Source organism: Mytilus trossulus, chromosome 2 (assembly GCF_036588685.1).
Source record: "Mytilus trossulus isolate FHL-02 chromosome 2, PNRI_Mtr1.1.1.hap1, whole genome shotgun sequence".
NCBI lineage: Eukaryota > Metazoa > Mollusca > Bivalvia > Mytilida > Mytilidae > Mytilus > Mytilus trossulus.
Window position 1 is genome coordinate 2,442,037 of NC_086374.1, and position 20,040 is coordinate 2,462,076.

The 20,040-nt window shown below is 32.1% G+C and overlaps 2 protein-coding genes and 1 long non-coding RNA gene across 4 annotated transcripts; 2 read left to right on the forward strand and 1 right to left on the reverse strand.

Annotated features, from left to right (window-relative positions):
• Positions 1–1,645: 1,645 nt before the first annotated feature.
• LOC134706252 (uncharacterized) lies at positions 1,646–6,858 on the forward strand. Its single transcript, XR_010105603.1, has 3 exons — positions 1,646–3,422; positions 4,074–4,151; positions 5,430–6,858. It is a non-coding gene; the product is annotated as an uncharacterized LOC134706252 (long non-coding RNA).
• Positions 6,859–10,136: 3,278 nt separating this feature from the next.
• On the reverse strand, positions 10,137–11,964 carry LOC134706253 (ankyrin repeat, PH and SEC7 domain containing protein secG-like). Its single transcript, XM_063565019.1, has one exon. It carries the CDS (start codon positions 11,674–11,676, stop codon positions 10,384–10,386), a length of 1,293 nt encoding a protein of 430 aa, XP_063421089.1. The 5' UTR covers positions 11,677–11,964; the 3' UTR covers positions 10,137–10,383.
• A 641-nt stretch (positions 11,965–12,605) lies between these two features.
• LOC134706254 (trace amine-associated receptor 1-like) lies at positions 12,606–19,757 on the forward strand. Of its 2 annotated transcripts, XM_063565020.1 has the most exons (5): positions 12,606–12,852; positions 13,391–13,829; positions 14,945–15,922; positions 17,495–17,615; positions 19,542–19,757. In XM_063565020.1, the coding sequence occupies exons 3-5, from the start codon at positions 15,035–15,037 to the stop codon at positions 19,640–19,642; spliced, it is 1,110 nt and encodes a 369-aa protein (XP_063421090.1). In that variant the 5' UTR covers positions 12,606–12,852; positions 13,391–13,829; positions 14,945–15,034; the 3' UTR covers positions 19,643–19,757. The 2 variants fall into 2 exon arrangements, with proteins under 2 accessions (XP_063421090.1, XP_063421091.1); XM_063565021.1 differs by lacking the exon at positions 13,391–13,829.
• The last annotated feature ends 283 nt before the right edge of the window (positions 19,758–20,040 follow it).

Sequence of the window (20,040 nt, forward strand, 5' to 3'; positions counted from 1 at the left end):
ACTGGGTTGCCCGTGTTTACTAGTCGGGAAGCTATATATTTTGAAACTGGCTGGCATTTGCTTGTGGACAGAAGAAAATCCAGAAAGCTTAATATGTTCTATTCCCTACATAATGGGACTGCCCTTGATTGTCGCTGTGGTTCAATGCCCCCGCTTGTTGGTTAAGTATCTAACTACAATTTGCGAAACAATAATAATTATGTAGAACCCGGTTATAGACTAGACATAACGTACCAGAGGCGGATTTATGGGGGCAGGGGGCCCGGGCCCCCCTCAGTTTTGGGGAAAAAATGGTTGCTTATATAGGGAATCACTGAAACGTAACTGGAGCGGGCCCCCTCTTAGGTCAGTCAGTGGGCCCCCACTTATGAAAATTTCTGGATCCGCCACTGCGTACGTCAAAAAATATAAATATTTTTAAACGAAAGATGAAGTCCAAATTGATACAGCCACCTTCCTATTTTAGTTGTTGGGATAGAAAACTTAGTATCATTTATACACGTTTGAGAAATATGTGCAGTTCTTTAAATTCAGATTTGCATCGTGTTAATATTAAACCAAGTCCCGCATGCAGCTGTGGCTACCCTGTTGAGGGTAGTATACACTTTTTTTTGGAGTGCGCTTTGCACAACGAAGCAAGAGAAATACTGTTTTCAAAATTAGAAAGTTATACTATATCCATTGAGCTTAATTCTGTTAGCTGGTGACGGTGACCTTTCCTTTCAGCAAAACAAAGACATTTTTGAGTCCGTACAACCTTATATCAGAATGACACAAAGATTTAAAACAATCAATTAACATTCCAAATTTCTACTTTACAACCTTTCACTCCAGTCCAGTTGTTTTATTATTATTCCTTATTATATTGTATTTTTTTTTCTTTTTATTTCTAATTTTTGTTTGAAGTATGTATTACATGCATTACTACTATGTCCCCCCCCCCCCCCCCCCCCCCGGCCATTATCTAATGTGCTACTTTTGCAAATAAAGTATGTTTAAATTAAACTGTAGTGTATTGATGTTCTAATGACACAGACAGACGCAAAAAAATAATAATAGAAAACTAAAAAAAATAACAGATTTTGGAAAAAAGGGTCGGTTAAAAAAAATTGTGTCTTGTCCCCAAGTACCTATGCGCACTATTAAAGCAATAATTTGAGAAATATATATTAAGTGTTATACAAATGTGTGAATATTAGGAGTCCAGGTAATTCGATCAACTTGATTTATGTATGAAAAATTATATTTATTATCTGGTCATGTCCCGCGGTTTTTTGTAATGTTGTTATAATATAATAACAGTGTAAGTTAAGACCAAAAAGTAGACCAGGAAAATACTTTATTATCTGTACTAGTTAATTTCTGAAGATCATGTGTCTGTCATTTATTCTGTAATTCACATCCTTTAAACAATTATAACAGCGTGTATTATCTCAATCTATCAACTAGGATACATTATTTTATTTGGCTTAATAATATATTACTGGTATTTAGTGCGACCGTGCACCTTTCGGTTACCTCGAGTGTTTTCTATATAGCAATCTTTAACTCGTCATGTTGCGGGATTTTCAAATTCGAAAAGAAGAAGAACAGCATGATTTTTGATTTGGTGACCGTATTACGTACAGATAATTTAAATTATACATTACATAACCTTACACAATCAATTTACTTTTTATGATTATTCTGATATGCATGCCCCATATATGTTATTCCCAAAACCTTTAAAAAGGAGGAATCCGGGTCAGGTCGTGCAAACCCAATTATTTTTTATTGTGAATAATTAATAACTGCGCTGAAGTTTTTAATGATTATTGGATAATTGACCTGTTCTATAGGTACATGTACCTAACTTACCAGGTGACAATACAAGTTTAACCCTTGACATTGGTATAAATTCAAATGCTTAGTGATATATAAAAAAGAAGATGTGGTATGATTGCCATTAGGCATTATGGACTTTGCTCATTGTTGAAGGTTTGTACAGTGACCTATAGTTGTTAATGTCTGTGTCATTTTTAGAGTCTCTTGTGGATAGTTGTCTCATTGGGCCAAAGGGACAACTGTCCACAAGAGACCAAAATGGCCAATGAGACATGTCCACAAGAGACCAAAATGACTTAGCTGCGGAACCGTAGCTCATAGGTCCTTATGTTATTTTTGACTATTTGCAGACCATAACATAAGGACCTATGAGCATAGATGGTCCGCAAATAGTAAAAAAATAACATAAGGACCTACATGTATGAGCATAGAAGGTCCGCAAATAGTCAAAAAATAACATAAGGACCTATGAGCTACAGTTCCACAGCTAAAAATGACTCAGACATTAACAGCTATAGTCACCATACAGCCGTCAACAATGAACGCCCATACGGCATAGTCAGCTATAACAGGCCTCGATAAGTACCGATTATCAGGTTATCTGCATGTTGATATCGTAAAATATCAGCTGCAAGACATCATATGAAGCTTTTTGACGAGTGAGCATAGCGAACGAGATCGAAAAGCATTCATATGATGTCAAGCAGCTGATATTTTCCAATATCAATATGCAGATAATCTGCAGATAATCAATTTAACAGGCTATATTTGAGTGTTTCAGAAGTGTCTTCTTTGTTTCACCAGCACACACAAGATGACTTGATAAGTTCGGGTCAAAGTTATTAACGTCGGTTCAAACATTATGACGTCGCTGATATGTCCGGGTCAAAGTTAATAAGGCCGGGTCAATGTATTTGACGTCACAAAGACATGATACGGAATAATATTAAGAGCTGAACAGAGTGATATAGACAGTGGAACAACCGATAAGACATATGTAAAACAATTCAAACGAGAAAACTTAAGATATGTGCATTGTTCATCATATTCATACATGTATTGTATATGAAGATTAATAAGATTAAAGTAAACAATGTGGTATGTTTCCAAAATAAAAGCTATCCACCAATGACCAACTGATGTCGATGCAATTACTAGCCATACAAATGATACATACATGTTGGTCACCATACTTCCTTCATTTATATTATGACTATTGAGTAAATTTTTGCAAACATGGCAAACCTGTACATGTACATGCTGTTTATATACACCACATCTTCCTATATCTATATATTACTACAGTTCAATGACTCAAGTTTTAAATGCATAAGCTTAAGGTCATAACAGAATTTAAACTAACTATCATAATTGTATGAACATCATGATGAATATTTACATTCTCTCAAAGAGTTTTAATTTTACTTAGCTAATACAGAAGATGATGGATTCCCCAACAGAAATCTTGATGATCGAACAATTAAGGTGAAAAAATTGAAGAATTGCATCAATTGTTACAGAGAATCAATTTGCAAGCAGAAACAGGTGCTCAAAGATAAGGGAATACAACAGCCATCCATGATCCTTTACATGTAAAGGTATTATATTGTATATACACTGTATATATTGTCTACATTTTCTGAATTTATGATTTTTAAAAATCTTTCAAAAGATATAAATGTATTGTCATGTCATGTCATTCAAATAGAGACGTGCACACTGCAATTGTCTTTGATAAAAGATAGAGTTACATGTTACTTTTGTATGCCTTTTTAGTGTTATCAGCTTATATACTTGTTCAGTATTGTTAAAATCTATAAATGTACCTTATATGTACATGTATGTTGAAATGTCTCTCGGAATATATACATATACATGTAATCATAATGTTTCAAAAAGCCAAACATTGTAATTATTTTTTGGGGCCCATTATAGCCTTTTGTTCGTTGTGAGCCAAGGCTCCATGTTGAAGGCTGTATATGGACCTATAGTTGTTTAATTTTATAAATTGTTATTTGGATGGAGAGTTGTCTTATTGACACTCACACCACATCTGCCTATATCTATAATATATATATATTGGGAATCCTATACACCCTGTAAATTTCCTTTGCTTAGACTAAGTTTAACAAATATAATATGCAATGTTTATGATATACACTAGACTTGCTTGAAATTTTTTAAATTCAACTAATTATCTCCTGGCAATGCACATTTAGTTAGGGAATTTTTTATGTTTTATTTTGCAGTAAGTAGCTGTTCATGATGCTTATAGGATAATACAATCTAGTCTGGGCATGTAAAACAGCAGCTGGTTCTATTTTGAAGTAAGCTATTTAGTGATTACATCAATTTCACATGACTAGACCAAGTCTTGGGATAAATTAATAGTACTCATTGTCATGATTGTACTAGCTTTTTATTGTTTATATATTTTATGGAAAATACTGTTAGTAGAGGCCTGCAAAAATAAATTTATAAGGTGATGAAGTGTGGTTGCCAATGAGAGTAGAGACATCTAACAAATAGCATGAATAGAGTCATGGGAGATTGAATTATACTCTTTTTACAATTAAGTGTCACAAAGAAAATTGCAGGAAAAAAAACAACAAAAAATAAAATCAATTGTGTATTTAGTACAATAAGCCAAATCAAACAATGACTGACTTAAATCTGTTTGAAATTTTTCACATTTCTATTGATTAAATATTACTTTATAGATCAAATTATGAATAATATAAGGTTAAGTTATAAGGGCAGTAATCCAATTTCAGATTTTTTGTTGTTGGTTATATTGTATACAGCTGATAGTACTATTTACAAATACTTCTCATATGTCAAAAGAAAACACAATTGCTGTACCTAATATTGTGATTTATATTGAAATTAATAAAGACAACAAAGAGTTATTCAAATAACAATCTCCCTAGGGGAAAAGGGAGTGTTACATAATTTTAGACCTCCATAGTGGCCCAAAGACACATCAAACACTCACCAAAATATAAGCCTGAACCCCTGAGGGGATCACACATCAAATGATAAAAGTTGTATATATTCTACACAATAAGAGCAAACAATGAAAGTACGAGTTTTTAAATATAAACTGTCAGATACAAATCAATAAATGTTTTAATGTTGATGAATAAATCACAATGTGGTTAAATAGTTGTAATAAAATGTAATGTCAGCCAACAATAGTAGAAGGGTTTTATGTTTAATGATTCATGCTTTTTTTTGTTCATCTTTATATCTGTTCTGGTCAGGATAGTTGTTGATGAAGTTAATGACCAATCAACTCAAAAATAGATACACATGTGCCTTATGTTATGATCTTTCTAATGATAGATTAATGGTTTTGACCCCAATTTCATGGTCCATAGAAAATACAAAATTTATCATGACTTCTAGCTATTCTTTTAATAGAGTTATGCTACAAGATATTTTTGGGTCACTCATTAGAATATTTTTTAAATGCAAATGTTTATGATTTGATTACAACTGCATTAAGATAGAATAATTGCATGCAGAAAATTATTTCTTTTGTCATATAGATATCAGTTAGTCAATTTAATAAAATTAAACATTTTTTAATTACTTTATTGCAGAATCTACAAAATAGAGCTAAGGTCCTTTAAGCAAAGAAACTGCTAGTGTCTGAAGAGGACAATTTAAGACAGGACATGAAAATTGATTTAATGTCAAGTCGGAACAGTGATTCTGTAAATAAACTCGCCTGATCACAAGACCTCGGATTTGACTGAATCTTACATGGATAGACCAAAGTCATTTACTAGACTGTAAATACTAGAGGCAGCTGAAAGCACAAGGCACAAAGCTGAGGTCCAAGTAAATCAGTGAGGCCTTGTCACAAGAAATGTACAGAACTTGCATGGTTTTTTTATTGAGATATATGTCAATGAAAATTACTTTGAATTTAAAAAAGGGCCAATTCAATGGTACACTTTTGGAATTTGCAAGAACAAAAATACCTTCATGTTTACTTTTGAATTATAGTTGACAATCTTCACTTTAAGGGGAACCTCTGAAAATAAGTCCAATGGAGGGGTTTGGTTTATTGAATTCAATTATTTTTTAAAGAAAAACAGATGAAATATTGCTCTTTAATTTCAACATTTGCATTTTGCTATTAAAATTATTTACAAGTGCAGCATATCCATGACATCAGATAATGTTATTGTGTTTGGTTAAGCTACATATTTCTTTTTACTTAAACTTTCTGTTGACTTTACTAGTTAATAAAATGCTGAATAATAATTTGAGTGTGGCTCATTCGAGTGTCTAGTATTTCCTGTCAATTTCTTTGATGATTTTACCATATTATTTATAATCCCTTGGTCAAAGGGAGATAACTTATTGTATTTTCACATTAAAATGCTGAATAATAATTTGAGTGTGGCTCATTCCAGTGTCTAGTATTTCCTGTCAATTTTTTTGATGATTTTACCATATTATTTATAATCGCTTGCTCAAAGGGAGATAACTTTTTGTATTTTCACATTAAATCATCTGCGAAGAGGATTATGTAAAATGTGAATTGTTGAAAACTAATTTTATGGTTCAATAAAATCAAAATAAGTTACTGCCATTCATTATAAATAAATTTCTATCAAAAATAAGGCTCAAAGAACTTTTTATATTACTAATATTAACAATAACAATGTACACACATGTTGACGTGTTAATACACAACGTCAGAGTGGGTGTGTCACCATAAAATGTAAACATTGAAAACAAAAATGATACTTTTAACTAATCAGGAGACAGTTAATACACCAAATATATTTTTAAACCTATAAACTTATTATTTTCTTCAAATTTTAAGGTGTCTTTGTTTGCTATTTGTTATAACCCTATTGTTATAATTCTTAAACCATCTATACAAGTAAGCATGTTGATTTGTCACTTACCATTATTTTATTGATTACTTTGAATTTGATGAGGTTCTTCGATGTAGAACTGGACTTATTTAAACAAAAAATGTTTTGTTTATTTGTTTGAAAGTAAAATTGTATAACAAACATTTGACATTTTATTTAATTTATCATCAAAACAACTATTTTGTCAGTATCTGAATAAAATTAATTTGTTAGATAATTTGTTTCTTTTATTTAAGTATATACAAAGGGAGATAATTCAAAATTGTTTTCATTATTCTGACCTGATGAGAAGTCATGAAAATAACTATGCCCAAGACAGGATGACAATAAGAAAATGCTGGAAATTGTTGTGTATGGTTATGCTTTGTCCAAAAGTTTTTGTAATCTCCTGTATTATTTATTGCTGCAATTGTCAAAATCCAAATCACACATAGAGATAGCCTTGTCCTATAGTTTATATCTGGTGTTTGTGTTTTTTGTATGTCTTAGATTCTTATCCTTCAAGTTCTCATACACATTCAGATGCAGTGCCATTCTTTACATAAAGGTAAAAGCATACTTACAAAGTGGTATTGAGCTTTGCAAATGAATAACAGTCTTCAATGTTACTGACAAATTATACGTTTGCACATTGCCATATGAAACCACAAATATTATTCTATTGTAAATATACAGATCAGCAATCCATGCCTTTTAAGTCTTATACTTTGTAAATATGGATCAGAAAAGTTGGAGGATCAATTTTATTTGTTCAGTAGCTACAAAGTTATAATCATTGACACTTCCTGTTTTTCCTAATATTCGTTATTTATTTAATTAGATATTTCTAAACCAGATATTTGGGTTAAAGTAAAAATAAATCCCCTACATCCCTTTTCCAAAAAAAAAAGCAGAGGGACAAATTCTTCTTTTTCTTAATTTTTCATTTACACTTTTGTTTTGTAAGTACATCAGTTATACAGGATTATATTGACTTTAAATTGCATTAAACTTGATGGAAGTTCTAATTTAAATAAGTCATAAACAAGAAATTTATTTGAATTTACATGAAATTAAATTACATAATTATTCAAATTTAGTTCATATTTAAATTTGAAATTTATTCAAATTTAATTTACGTTCAATGTTCTTTAAATCTGAAATTTATTCAAATTTAAATTATATTAAAACTTCTTTAAATTTGAAATTTATTCAAATTTAATTTATATTAAAAATTCTGTAAATCTGAAATTTAATCAAATTTAATTTATATAAAAAATTCTTTAAATTACAAATTTATTCAAATTTAGTCTATATTTAAATTTTTTAAATTTGAAATTTATTTAGATTTAAAAATACCTTTAAACTAGGTTGAAATTTGGGAATTTATTTGCAATATTAAATTTAGTTTAAATCTATAATAAATTAGAAATTTTCCAGCGAAGTAAATGCATAATATTTTTTGTAATTTGAAATTTAATATGCATAATATATGCATTTAATTTTATATTAAATGCATCATTTCATGCAGTGTTGGTTGCTGTCTAATCGACCATGAACGTCATCCGACAGCTCACTATTTAGTATTCAAATAGATATCACTTTTCAATTAATGCAACTAGTTTCTGCACAGGAAAAAATGCAACATAAAAGTCTTGTTAGACGTACCAAAAGACTTCAAGCATTTATTTTTTAAGGAATTTCGGAATTGTTTTATTCTTTTGCTAGCTTTTTATTGTGCTGTAGACTTTCGGAAAGATCATGTTATTCGTTTATTTTAAATGTTCAAAAAATGGAAATACAAATTTCCACCGTCTTTTTCGATAATAATAAGCTTTTTATGATATACATACTGACATCAAAGTTCAGATTGAGGGTTTGAGAATGCAGCAAGTTGTAGCAAAGTTGATTTTCGTAAATCGTACTAAATAATATATAATTTCAGGAGAGGGTAAACTAATTGTCTTTATGTTTATATCATTGACTTTTGCCAATGTATTTTGTGATAATAGACTAGGCAAAACTTGCTAGAATAACTTGAATGGTACAAGCCAGTCAGAATAGAAACCTGGAAAGTCTGGATTGAAAATCAGCATTGCAACTTTATTTGCGCATGTGGTAGGTCTTCATGCCTTCATGCGCTCTGCAACTGATAACTCACATTTAGGACAAGAATACACAACTTTTGTTTAAAAACAATAATATGAGAGAGTGTGGTCTTTGGAAATAATAACACAGATAGTGGAAATCGTAAATAAAATCAACGAAATACATAGAAGTAAAGGTTAGACAATCGAATCGTTTTGGGTTTTTTTATAATTAAAGTTTGTGAAGGTTTTTTTATTGGAAATTCATGTGCGTTTCAATCGTGTCAATCTTGTAATAAAATGGAGAACGTTCAGTTCAATAATATTTTTCATTTATGTAATACGGTCTTTAAGTCAGTACATTTTCCGGAGATTGTAATTAGTAAAATACTGTCCATTTTCGCTATTTTCCCTAAACGCTCCTCGCTGGTCCCTGTTGATAAGTTAATCTAAGAAAGGTCGTACTAGTTGGTAAGAATTATTCTTGATAAACTAGACGGGTTTTCAGAGACATATCTGTGCAAAATAAGACAATATCCCTATATATATATATAATCCGGATTTATATTTGGCATAAAAAAGTAAACATTGACAAGTGATGGGAATTTTATGTTTAAGAACATCAACAATGACATTTAACGAAGCTTGTATGTATGACATACAATAACTAACAACATTTTATTCATTTAGCTCATCATTGGGTCAACATATGCATAGAAAAATATAGTCCAAATAATTATGACGTCTCGAAAGGCTATTATAATTTTTTTCTTTGACGCCTTACATCAACGTCATAACGCCAAACTCATATATTCAGTTGGACTTTGATAGGGAATTTACTGCTTTATAAAAACGTTTAGCTGATTTCTCCTCAAGATGCTTCATTTAAGGTGTATACAATATATTTTTGAACCAAACTCGGTACATTTTGACCAACCTGAATTTCCGGATAATGTAAAACAATGGTTCCGGAAATTCGGGTTTTACCGAGTTTGGTGTAAAAATTATTTTATAATCTCCCAAAAAGAAATCCGACAAACGTTTTAAAAAATGCAGTCGACATGTTCCCGCCTCGGATGGAATTGTTACTTATATTATTATTTCTGTAGGGATTAATTGGAAATATTTTCCTAAAACAAACACATAAAAGGTAAGAATTTTTAAATATGCATTTTGTTTAAGCCTTCTTTGAAAATTTGATGGCTAAATTGGGTCTCAAAGTTGAGAGCAAAATATGCTCTCAAAGTCCAACCGAAAATGGCGGCTTCAGCATTATGACGTCGAAGTAAGGCGTCAAAGAAAAAAATTATAATAGCCTTTCAAGACGTCATAATTATTTGGACTAAGAAAAATATGGACGCGATATTATCTCCAAAATGAGCATTTTCTACATTGAGTTGAATAATCTTTCATCGTTTTCAGAAGGAAAGTTAAACCAGATCAAAGTTAATTATAAATATCGAAATATGTCTTTGGTAAATCCTTTTTGACGTTAACGACGTCACATAACAGATAACAGCCAAACGGACTACGCTGAAAGGGGAGATAACTCAACGCTACATCACAAGCACCATAGTCTGTTGAAGGTTTAATGATCAACGATCAAATGTCATTTGTTTGTCGTTAACTTCTTTTATAAGCACAAAATCTTTTAAAGCTCTAGGCATGGGTAAACATTCTAAATTTTGAACTATTTTATATCCTAGACTTTTACGTATACATTTACGACAAAGCTGTTGAAGTGAGGTAGCTGTCTGCATCTTTTTACGAAGCCATTGTACCACATCCTCTTGGTCAGTTACCAACCGCGATGGAATATAGTTCGTGTAAATATGGACTCTTGCTGTAAAGTCAACATAACCGAATGTTGCAAGTAGTCTACATATTTCAAAATGGCCCTTTTCTGCTGCTATTTGAAACAGAGACTTGTAAACTCCATTGGAGAAATACTTTCCTGGTTGTTCAAGATCACAGTTATGCTTTATCATGAGCCGAATCACTTCAATTTTATTAGTTGCAACACCGTCAAAAGCAGCCGTTTCTCCTTGATGATTATATATATCATGACGACTTCCGGCTGCTAAAAGCAAGTCGACAACATCAGTATAATTCCTTTTAATCGCGATGTGTAGTGCTGTATCTCCTGTTTTAAACTCTCGTCTGTTTAAGTCACATTTAGCTTTGATCATTCGTGAAACAACGTCTTTATGATTGTAACAAACGGCCTCCATTAAGGGGGTTCTTCCCCAGTAATTCTGAACATCTATTAAGCTTCCAGCAGATATCAGAATGTCTATAATTTCAGCACATCCGTTTCTTGATGCGTAATGCAACGCCATATCGCTATTTCTATCCGTAATGTTCAAGTTACAGCTTGCCCTGATTAACCGCAGGACTGCATCAGTTTTGTTATTCCTTACAGCCTTCATCAATGGGGTTTTGGAGGTGATATCTTGGGTGTTAACGTCAACACCACGTCGAATAAGCACGTCAAGAATCTGACAGTAGCCATCGTCTGCAGCGTAATGACAAGGGGAATTACTGAACGTGTCTTTGGCATCAAGCTTGGCCCCGCCTGCAATAAGCAGCAACATACACGCCATTTTGTGTCGTAAAACTGCAAAATGTAGTGCTGTTCTACGAAGAGTCCCTGTTGTTTGGTTGACATTGCATTTGGATTCAATCAAATATTGCAACATGTAAGTATATCCTCTATATGACGCTAGGTGTATCGGGTAAAGATCGGCATGGTTCTTTTTCCTTACCTCAACAAATTTTGCATTCAAGTCTATTTTGTGTTGAGCTACCAGCCGCTTTAAAACCGTTAATTCGTTGTTGAGAACCGCGTCGTAGAACTCTATACCTGCCATTTGCACACGTAGCAACATTGAAATGTTATGTTAGTTTTTTGTTATCTATAATTTTTAACAAAACACTGTAAAAGCATCCTTTTCAAAGAACGAAAATGTCCGTTTATTCTCACTTCTGTGTATTTCAAAATGGCGTCTAAAATATAATGTTTTGTCGATGACGCACACTGCAGTATTATAATTTATAATAAAGCCATCACGCTTTAGAACAACTCATCGATCGTAGAAAATCAATCGGACAAGGGGAGAAGACCTAGTCACGTCAGCTTCAGCAGCGGTTCCATCGAGTTTATACTATTGATTATCTGTCGTCATGCAGTTTGCCGTACAACCATGCTTATACTTGGGAAAAACCAAAATTATTTATCACAAAAAGGAAAAATATTATTAACACAAAATATTAAAATAGAGATAAAAGTTCTGATTATATATATGTTGTTGTTCACTGCGTTGTTGGCAAAAAATTTAACCTTATTCTATAAACTTAATATTAACATCAACAACTAAAACCGAGAGGAACACTGTAGAGAAACCATCTATGGCAATGCTGAACGATGACCATATAAATTACTGAAAAATAATTAAAAGAAATGTACGTAGCATGAAATAATTTGAAAAAAATAGATATTTATTTTTACTTGGATTTCAAATAACATTTATGTTGGTTGAGGTCAAGTTCAATATTGACGATTTCAGACCTCATTTCACGATTGCCGTTCAAGAGTTATGGCCCTTCGTCGTTTTATACAAATACATTATATGTCTCTTATTGTTATAAATCTGATTATAAAAAAGCCTTTTGTTAAATTTTTATTTATTATATTGTTTATTTTCAATTTCATTCATATAAAAACGGTTCAGAAAATATATTATGAATCAAAGGTTGAAATGACGTAAAGATGTTTGTTTGACGAGTATTGAAGCTTTCGTACATTAAGAAATTAAAGGAGAATATCTGATAACATTCATATTCATTCAACACATTTTAACAATTTTAACATTCCAATGTTTTTTAGTTAGAAAAATAAAAGAAACATTATACAAAACTTCTTTGTGTGAATGAAGTGGGACGTTAACGAAGGGAGTAGGTCATCATGTTAGTTTCTGTTTTCCGGTTTATATCGTCATCAGGAATCAGACACACGAAAAGAACTTTCATAGATGCTGAATAATGCAATACACAGGGCTTTATAGGTAAGTGTTATACCAGAACAAGTTCAATAATAGTGTAGATTATATACAATTAGTATACTGTTATTGATCAACAGTTTTGTGTATTACACTCTGTTTACATTTAAGTGGATTCTATTTATAAACTTAAACTTCTTTAATGTCATACCGTATTAACACTAAAAACCAAACAATCTGTATAAACATATGCTCAATAGTACAATCGGTTCATCCAATGATTAGCCATCCCATCGTTGTCATCCGATAACTTTCCTGTAGCCGCAAGATAAATTTCGATACACTGAAGTAAAAAAAATATTGGTTTAATACTTCATTGCTGTTAACATATAGGTATTATACAAAAGGTGAGACACAAGTAATTTGAATTAAGTTTAATTGAACTAAACAGAATATTCTATCTAAATTATAAGTTATGCATCAAAATATACCGATTGCATTATTCCTTCACAATAACACTATTTTTTGAGTTTAAATGTCACTTTGGTACCTTTTGCCTGTTTTAATTGCTCTATAAACACCAGCATATCTAATTTTTAATCAGAATAACAAAGGAATTCTCCACTACACGTCTGGCTCTGGGGAGTCTACTGAGATGGGTTTATCACGTGCTTTTTCCTTCTAAAATCGTTGTCTCCTACCATTTAGTATTGGACAGCAACGTCATCACCAGAGAGAGACTTCTGGCAGATTGAATATGTTTACACACCTTCCTTTAGTTCTGACTCACTGTAGATCCTAGGACCATCACAACCGTCAATCCAGAGAACCTTGTAATTTGCGACGACCAGGACCACGAGAACAATGGAGGAGAAGCGCTGGTTGTTTCTTTACACATAACCAGTATTCAAAGGACAAGTGAACGCCACATACTTAAAATCAAAACAAGATAAGGACATTGTCGAATATCCGAACGGCAAATAGCAGGATATGACAAAGTAAAATGCGATTATGTTACATGTAAGAGGAGTGGCTGGGTCATAGTGAGTTGCTCATCTATTTCTTTAAGATTCATCAAAAGCATTTTTTTTCATGATTGTCTCATCATCAAGGGATGGCATGGTTTTAAACTACTGAGAAATGGGATATTTTAGGGGTAAACACTCTCTGAAATGTGGTTTTGGGTTAATCGAGTGACAGAACATAACCCATTTAACTAAATGGAATTAAAGAACTTTGCAAAATATGTTTTTTTCTTTTAGACGTTTTTGAATGAACCCATCTTCAAGTACTAAACAAGTTGGCCATTAGTGTTGAACATTTATTACCCATTGGAATACCGACTGTCTGCTGAAATATCAATCCACCAAACTCAACATATATGTTTTCAATCAAAATATTTTGATGATATCATCTATCGGGCTTATGTGTAAAAACACTTTCCTATTATTTACGATATCAAGGTCTCAATGACATGACCAGAGGAACTATGTTTTCATGGGGAAGAAACACGAGATGATTCAGCTGGTTTTCATTTTCATCCCTGAATGTAAATAAATGTCTTTAATACCTTCCCGAGAATGAAAATATTGAATATGCTTAGTGTAGGATTACGAAATGACAGGTTCCTTTTTACCTTTCCATAATTTACAGAGAATTACGGTAACAGTGTTTTGTGGAATATGCACATTCATCGGGCACATTACATATACGTGTTTTAAATCAATTATACCCAAAAAACTTGAATAGCATATTATACGCGTCGCTTTCTCATTTACGATGTAAGTGATAACGTTATATGACAACTATCTTTATATTTCAGTTTGTTATTTCTTTTTACCTGTTTCAAGCTCAGGTAAAGTTTGCAATTGTTCAGTCAAACTCATGTAACTTATCCTGAGTCTGTTGTGTACAAATTTATCAAAGATAACAGGCTTATTATTTGGTTAGCCGACGCACGTTTTGTCTACATAAGACTCGTCCATGGCGCTCTAATCAAAACAGGTAGAAGAACAAATTAAAAAGAAGTTGAGGAGCATGATTGTTCCGATTTGAATACCTTTCTAGGTGATTCTAGGTTTAATATTTAACATTAAGCATTAGAAATATGTATCCTAATTAGTTGTATAACAATTATACGTGAATTATTATATTTCAGATGAGATTCTTCGTAACAGTTTGTTGAAACCACAGTGATTACATGTGAATTCATTCATGTCCTTTGTGCTTGTATCAGAGTGTCAATACAATGGTGATGGTAATGAACACAACAACAGTATCAAATAGAACTAATCTTACTGGCATTTATGATTATTATGGACCAGCTCTTACAACTTTTTTCGCTGTTTGGTTGATTATCATTATTTTATGTTCTATAATAGGTAACATTCTTGTGATGCTAGTGATTCTGTTGGATAGCAAAATGCGCCACGTGCAGAACCATATCAATTTGTTTTTGTTTAATCTTGCATTGTCGGATGTTATGACTGGGTTGTTTGATGCTCCAGTGTCTCTCTACACGCTCACACAAGAACATTGGGATTTGGGAGATTTTCTATGCAATGTGAACCTTTTTTTAAACGCGACATTCTTGTTCACATCCGTACATAGTTTGATGTACATTAGTATCCATAAATACATATCCATAAGGCGTCTATCTGATTGTAATACAATTCCAGTTAGTAAATGCGCATGTTATACAATGATTATAGCGTCATGGGGATGGGGCATTGTCTTTGCTCTTCTCACTACTTTTTATCTAAGCGCAGCAGAATACAAAGCTAAAACTATACAGTGTGGGCCAAAGTACCCAATTTTTAATATAAAATCATTTGCACTATCTTTTGGAAATTTAATTTTGAACTTTGTGATACCTCTCATTATAATGATAATTATGTATTCGAGGATATACTTTATAATAAAGGATGATGCAGTATTTAGACGCAAGTCAGCAAAACTGGACTCAAAGATTAAGAGCCGTTCGGACCCAAGGGTTGTAAATGAAAAGGCTGTTATTCATACCTTAGTAATCGTTTTAAGCTGTTTTATCATATGTTGGCTTCCTTACATGTTCTACACAAACTTCATATTCTTCACAATTGACAGAAAGACAATTCCAGCTTTCTTGAATCCTTTGGTAAGTAAAACTAATGAACTTTGCGCTCTGGAAATTTTAACAATATCTATTTATAAAAGGGGGTTGACAACCCAACTTCTGAAGTAAAGGCAGGTTCAACTTATTTCTATGGTAGAATATTTTTTTTTCCTTTATGATCAGAATGGTTTATGGAGTCGTGAAACTTTTGAGTTTATGGAAACATGTGGTTCATAAAACAAATGTTATTAAAACTACAGTCATGTTCCTTGGAACAGATATTTCCTTATGTAGGTAGAAAATAGTGAATTTAATCTGATGTTATGGTTAGCTGTTCTTGTTCTTTGTATGACAGTCACATACAATTCCATTATATTGACAACAGAGTGTGAACTAAACAAATATATTACATTTCTAGTACCATTTTGATGTTTTGAACCTTCAAAAACACAATACAGGGGTACTATCTTATTTATTTGTAAGTTGTTGCTGTTGATAGTCTATTAGTTGTAGCCATGTTATGTATTGACCTGTGAGACATTTTGATTATACTGCAATCAGCTATTTTACTATACAGATAAAGCTATACGTATAAACGTTAGCTTTATACGTCAATGACCCCAACTAACCTATAAGCCCCGCCTCCTTATTGTATTTCATCAACAACGTCACGTCACGACCATGACAACGTAAAGTAACAATGGTCAAACTTTCATGAATTGTTAAAAACTTTTATGTCTTCAAATTGGTTATTTATATACCTTGATTATCAAATGTTATTAATTAAGTTCATTTTCCCTTTCTAATTCCTTAATATGTCAATGTCTTATCGCCTGGACTACGCTCATAGGGAAATACCCCAAAATGGTACCCCAAGAGGGAAATTCCAAACACTTTTTTTTAACAATTTTTGTTATATTTTTTTTTTTTCATTTTTTTATTTTTTTCCCGATTTCAGTATAAAGACAATATACGTATAGTGTCTTGAAATATGAAATTTATTTGTATTCGGCACGAAACGGGAAAATGCTCGGTAGAACCTCGCATTTCCCCGTTACTAAGCCTCATACAAATAAATTTCATATTTCAAGACACTATACGTATATTGTACTTATGTTGTAACTTCACAAGGCAACATTGACGTTTGGTGATTGTTCTGTTGCTACCATGATTTTAGATTTTAAATTGATTGATAAAATGATTGATTGACTGGTCGTTGTTGATTTGAAGGTGCGCCGCACACCGCGACTGTATCGCTCTGAGTACACATTTTCGATATAGCACAATTTAGACATAAGAAAATATAGCTTTATATCCATAACAATGACAATAGTTATCAAAAGTACCAGGATCATAATTTTATACGCCAGACGCGCGTTTCGTCTACATAAGACTCATCAGTGACGCTCAGATCAAAATAGTTAAAAAAGCCAAATAAATACAAAGTTGAAGAGCATTGAGGACTCAAAATTCACAAAACCGTTGATAAAACAGGTCCATTCCTATAAAGTATCAATGTATCATTTATAGTGTGTAAGAAAAAACATTATAGACGCCATTTTGTCTAAGCTGTAGTAAGTTTAAGATTTATAAATATTACAAATTACATTTCAGGCTTATTGCTTTGGATTTTCAAGCAGTGCTTGTAACCCAGTTATATATGCATTCAGGTTTCCAGACTTCAAGAACGGCTACTTGCAAATCTTACGGAAGATTTCTTGTCGAAAATCAAAAAGTAAGTTAAAGTTAAAATCAAATGATGATAAGAGCTTTCTTACAAATTGACGAAAGAACGAACGAACGTAAAGGGAGCACGTATTTCATTTATACAATAACAGTTAAAAGAGTCTTTGTTTTATCCCAGTAAAACAGCATTCTTTTCTAAATCAAGTTTATTAAAAACAAAAATAATATCGCAAATAATACACGACTTTAATATAATTAAACAGAGAAAAGTAGTGTCAAATACATTTACGTCCGATACGTTACTTACGTAAACCACGAGTACACACATTTCCGCGGGAATTTTTCAAGCACGAGTTTCACTATTAACTTTTCAATGACATTATTGAAGTACGTTAGTCTAAATTTAACGACAAGATTCACATTCATTTTTATTTGTTACAGTACACTTTCAGCAAATTGAAATATCGAGATTTGCTAAAAAATGATGCTATAATGTTTTTAAAAAGTAATGTTGAATAAATATAGAAAAAAAGACTTTGTATATCAAGAAAATGAATCTACAATTTTGCACCATATAATTGTGGATTTTATAACGACGATTTAACAGTACACATGTTTGGAAGATAGACGCGAAGCTGTCACTTATCGTCCAGTGGCTAATATTTCATGAATGTTCAGGACTTATAGGCAAAACGCTAGAATAACCGCTCCATTGTTCCGGTGTATCATATATACACATTTAGGGGGGCAATGGATATTACCAGGGAAGAGGCGATTATTCAAAAGTTATGAAACGAGCACCAGCATATGGCATAGTATGAAGATCATCTTGTTTCTTCTTTTTCATTTTATTATTTTGAGCGTTGCAAAATTTTAATCAAGGAAGTATTTATGTTTCTGTTAGGGAAGAAGACAATGTCTTTGCTTTTAAGTTAAACAGTGCAACATTGTAATATTGAAGAGTGGGGGAGGGGCCGGTATTTAGTCTTCTGTGGGCATTTTTGTCGTCTGACAACTCTATATTCAGAATATTTTGTAGTGTTAATTGCTCCGACCTGGTCGTATCAATAATCATATTCTAACCTATCGTACGTCTCGAAATCCTAAATATATCTGATGAAAAGTCCAATTTAATAAGTGTCGTTGCATGCACGATAATTGTCCGAAGTCCACGACTATTATTTAAATATGTCAAAATAATGGATCCCTAAAACGAGTCTTACGTATGATTCGTCAAGCATACGTACCTTTCGTCAATTTGTAAGAAAGCTCTAATATGACAAAAGTTTGACAATGTTGAATGCTGTTCCTCTATTTTTTTTACACTTTATTCTATTATTTCGGTTTTGTTTTGTTTTGTTTACACCTCATGCCGGTCAATTTAATGCAATATAATGCGACTGTCATGAAAGAGAGAGGTTTAGCTAGCTAAAAAATCAAGTTTAATCCATTAATTTCTACAGAAGAAAAGGCCTGTACCAAGTCAAGAATATGACAGTTGTTATATTTTCGTTTGATGTGTTTGATCTTTCAATTTTATATTTGCTTAGGAACGTTCCATTTAGAAATTTCCTCGGAGTCCAGTATTTTTGTTTTTTACTTTTTATAGATATTTGTTAGGACTGCGTTGAGTGTATATATAGTCTTTGTTTAGAGTACCGTATATTAAATTCGCATCACAATTTGATAAAAAAAAAAAGAACATGACATAGTTGGATATTCGGGGTTTACGACAAAGTCAATGTCAAAAGACAGTTATGACTGTAATGATATAAGATGATTACCATTCTACATTTTGAATAATAATTGCATCCGCGTTTTTTAGCACATTTGCTGAAACAGTATTGAAGTTAAAATATTTTTTCAAAATTCGTCAAAGTGAGGAAAAGTTCACGTATATTGTATTACATTAAATGTTTAACTTGTTGTAGAATGGCGTTTCAGTTTGTATACATGAATATACTTTTTTTTCTAGAATCCATTTCGTATCATAAAAATGACCATGAAGACACAATTGAACAGATAGATCTTGAAGAATGGAATGAAGACGATCATCATCATTACCATGTTAAATGAGATGAAATCAACCCTGTGATATTCAAATCCATTTGGTTTTTTCAAGGAAAACGTTGCCCGTTATGTCGATGACGAAATGTGACTAATAGAAATTAAAGAAGCACTGGAAGGTTTATTAATATTTGACTATTTCTTACCAACTAAGAAATTAAGAATGCAGTAAAACAAAAACTGTTTTGCAAGATAGTGTTACTTGTAACAAAATGTTACCTTAGCCACATTTGGCACAACATTTTGGAATTTTGGCTCCTCAATGCTCTTCAACTTTATACTAGTTTAGCTTTAAAACTTTTTTGATCTGAGCGTCACTGATCAGTCTTATGAAGACAACACGCGCGTCTGGCGTATTAAATTATAATCCTGGTACCTTTGATAACTACAGAAACTTTCAAGATAAT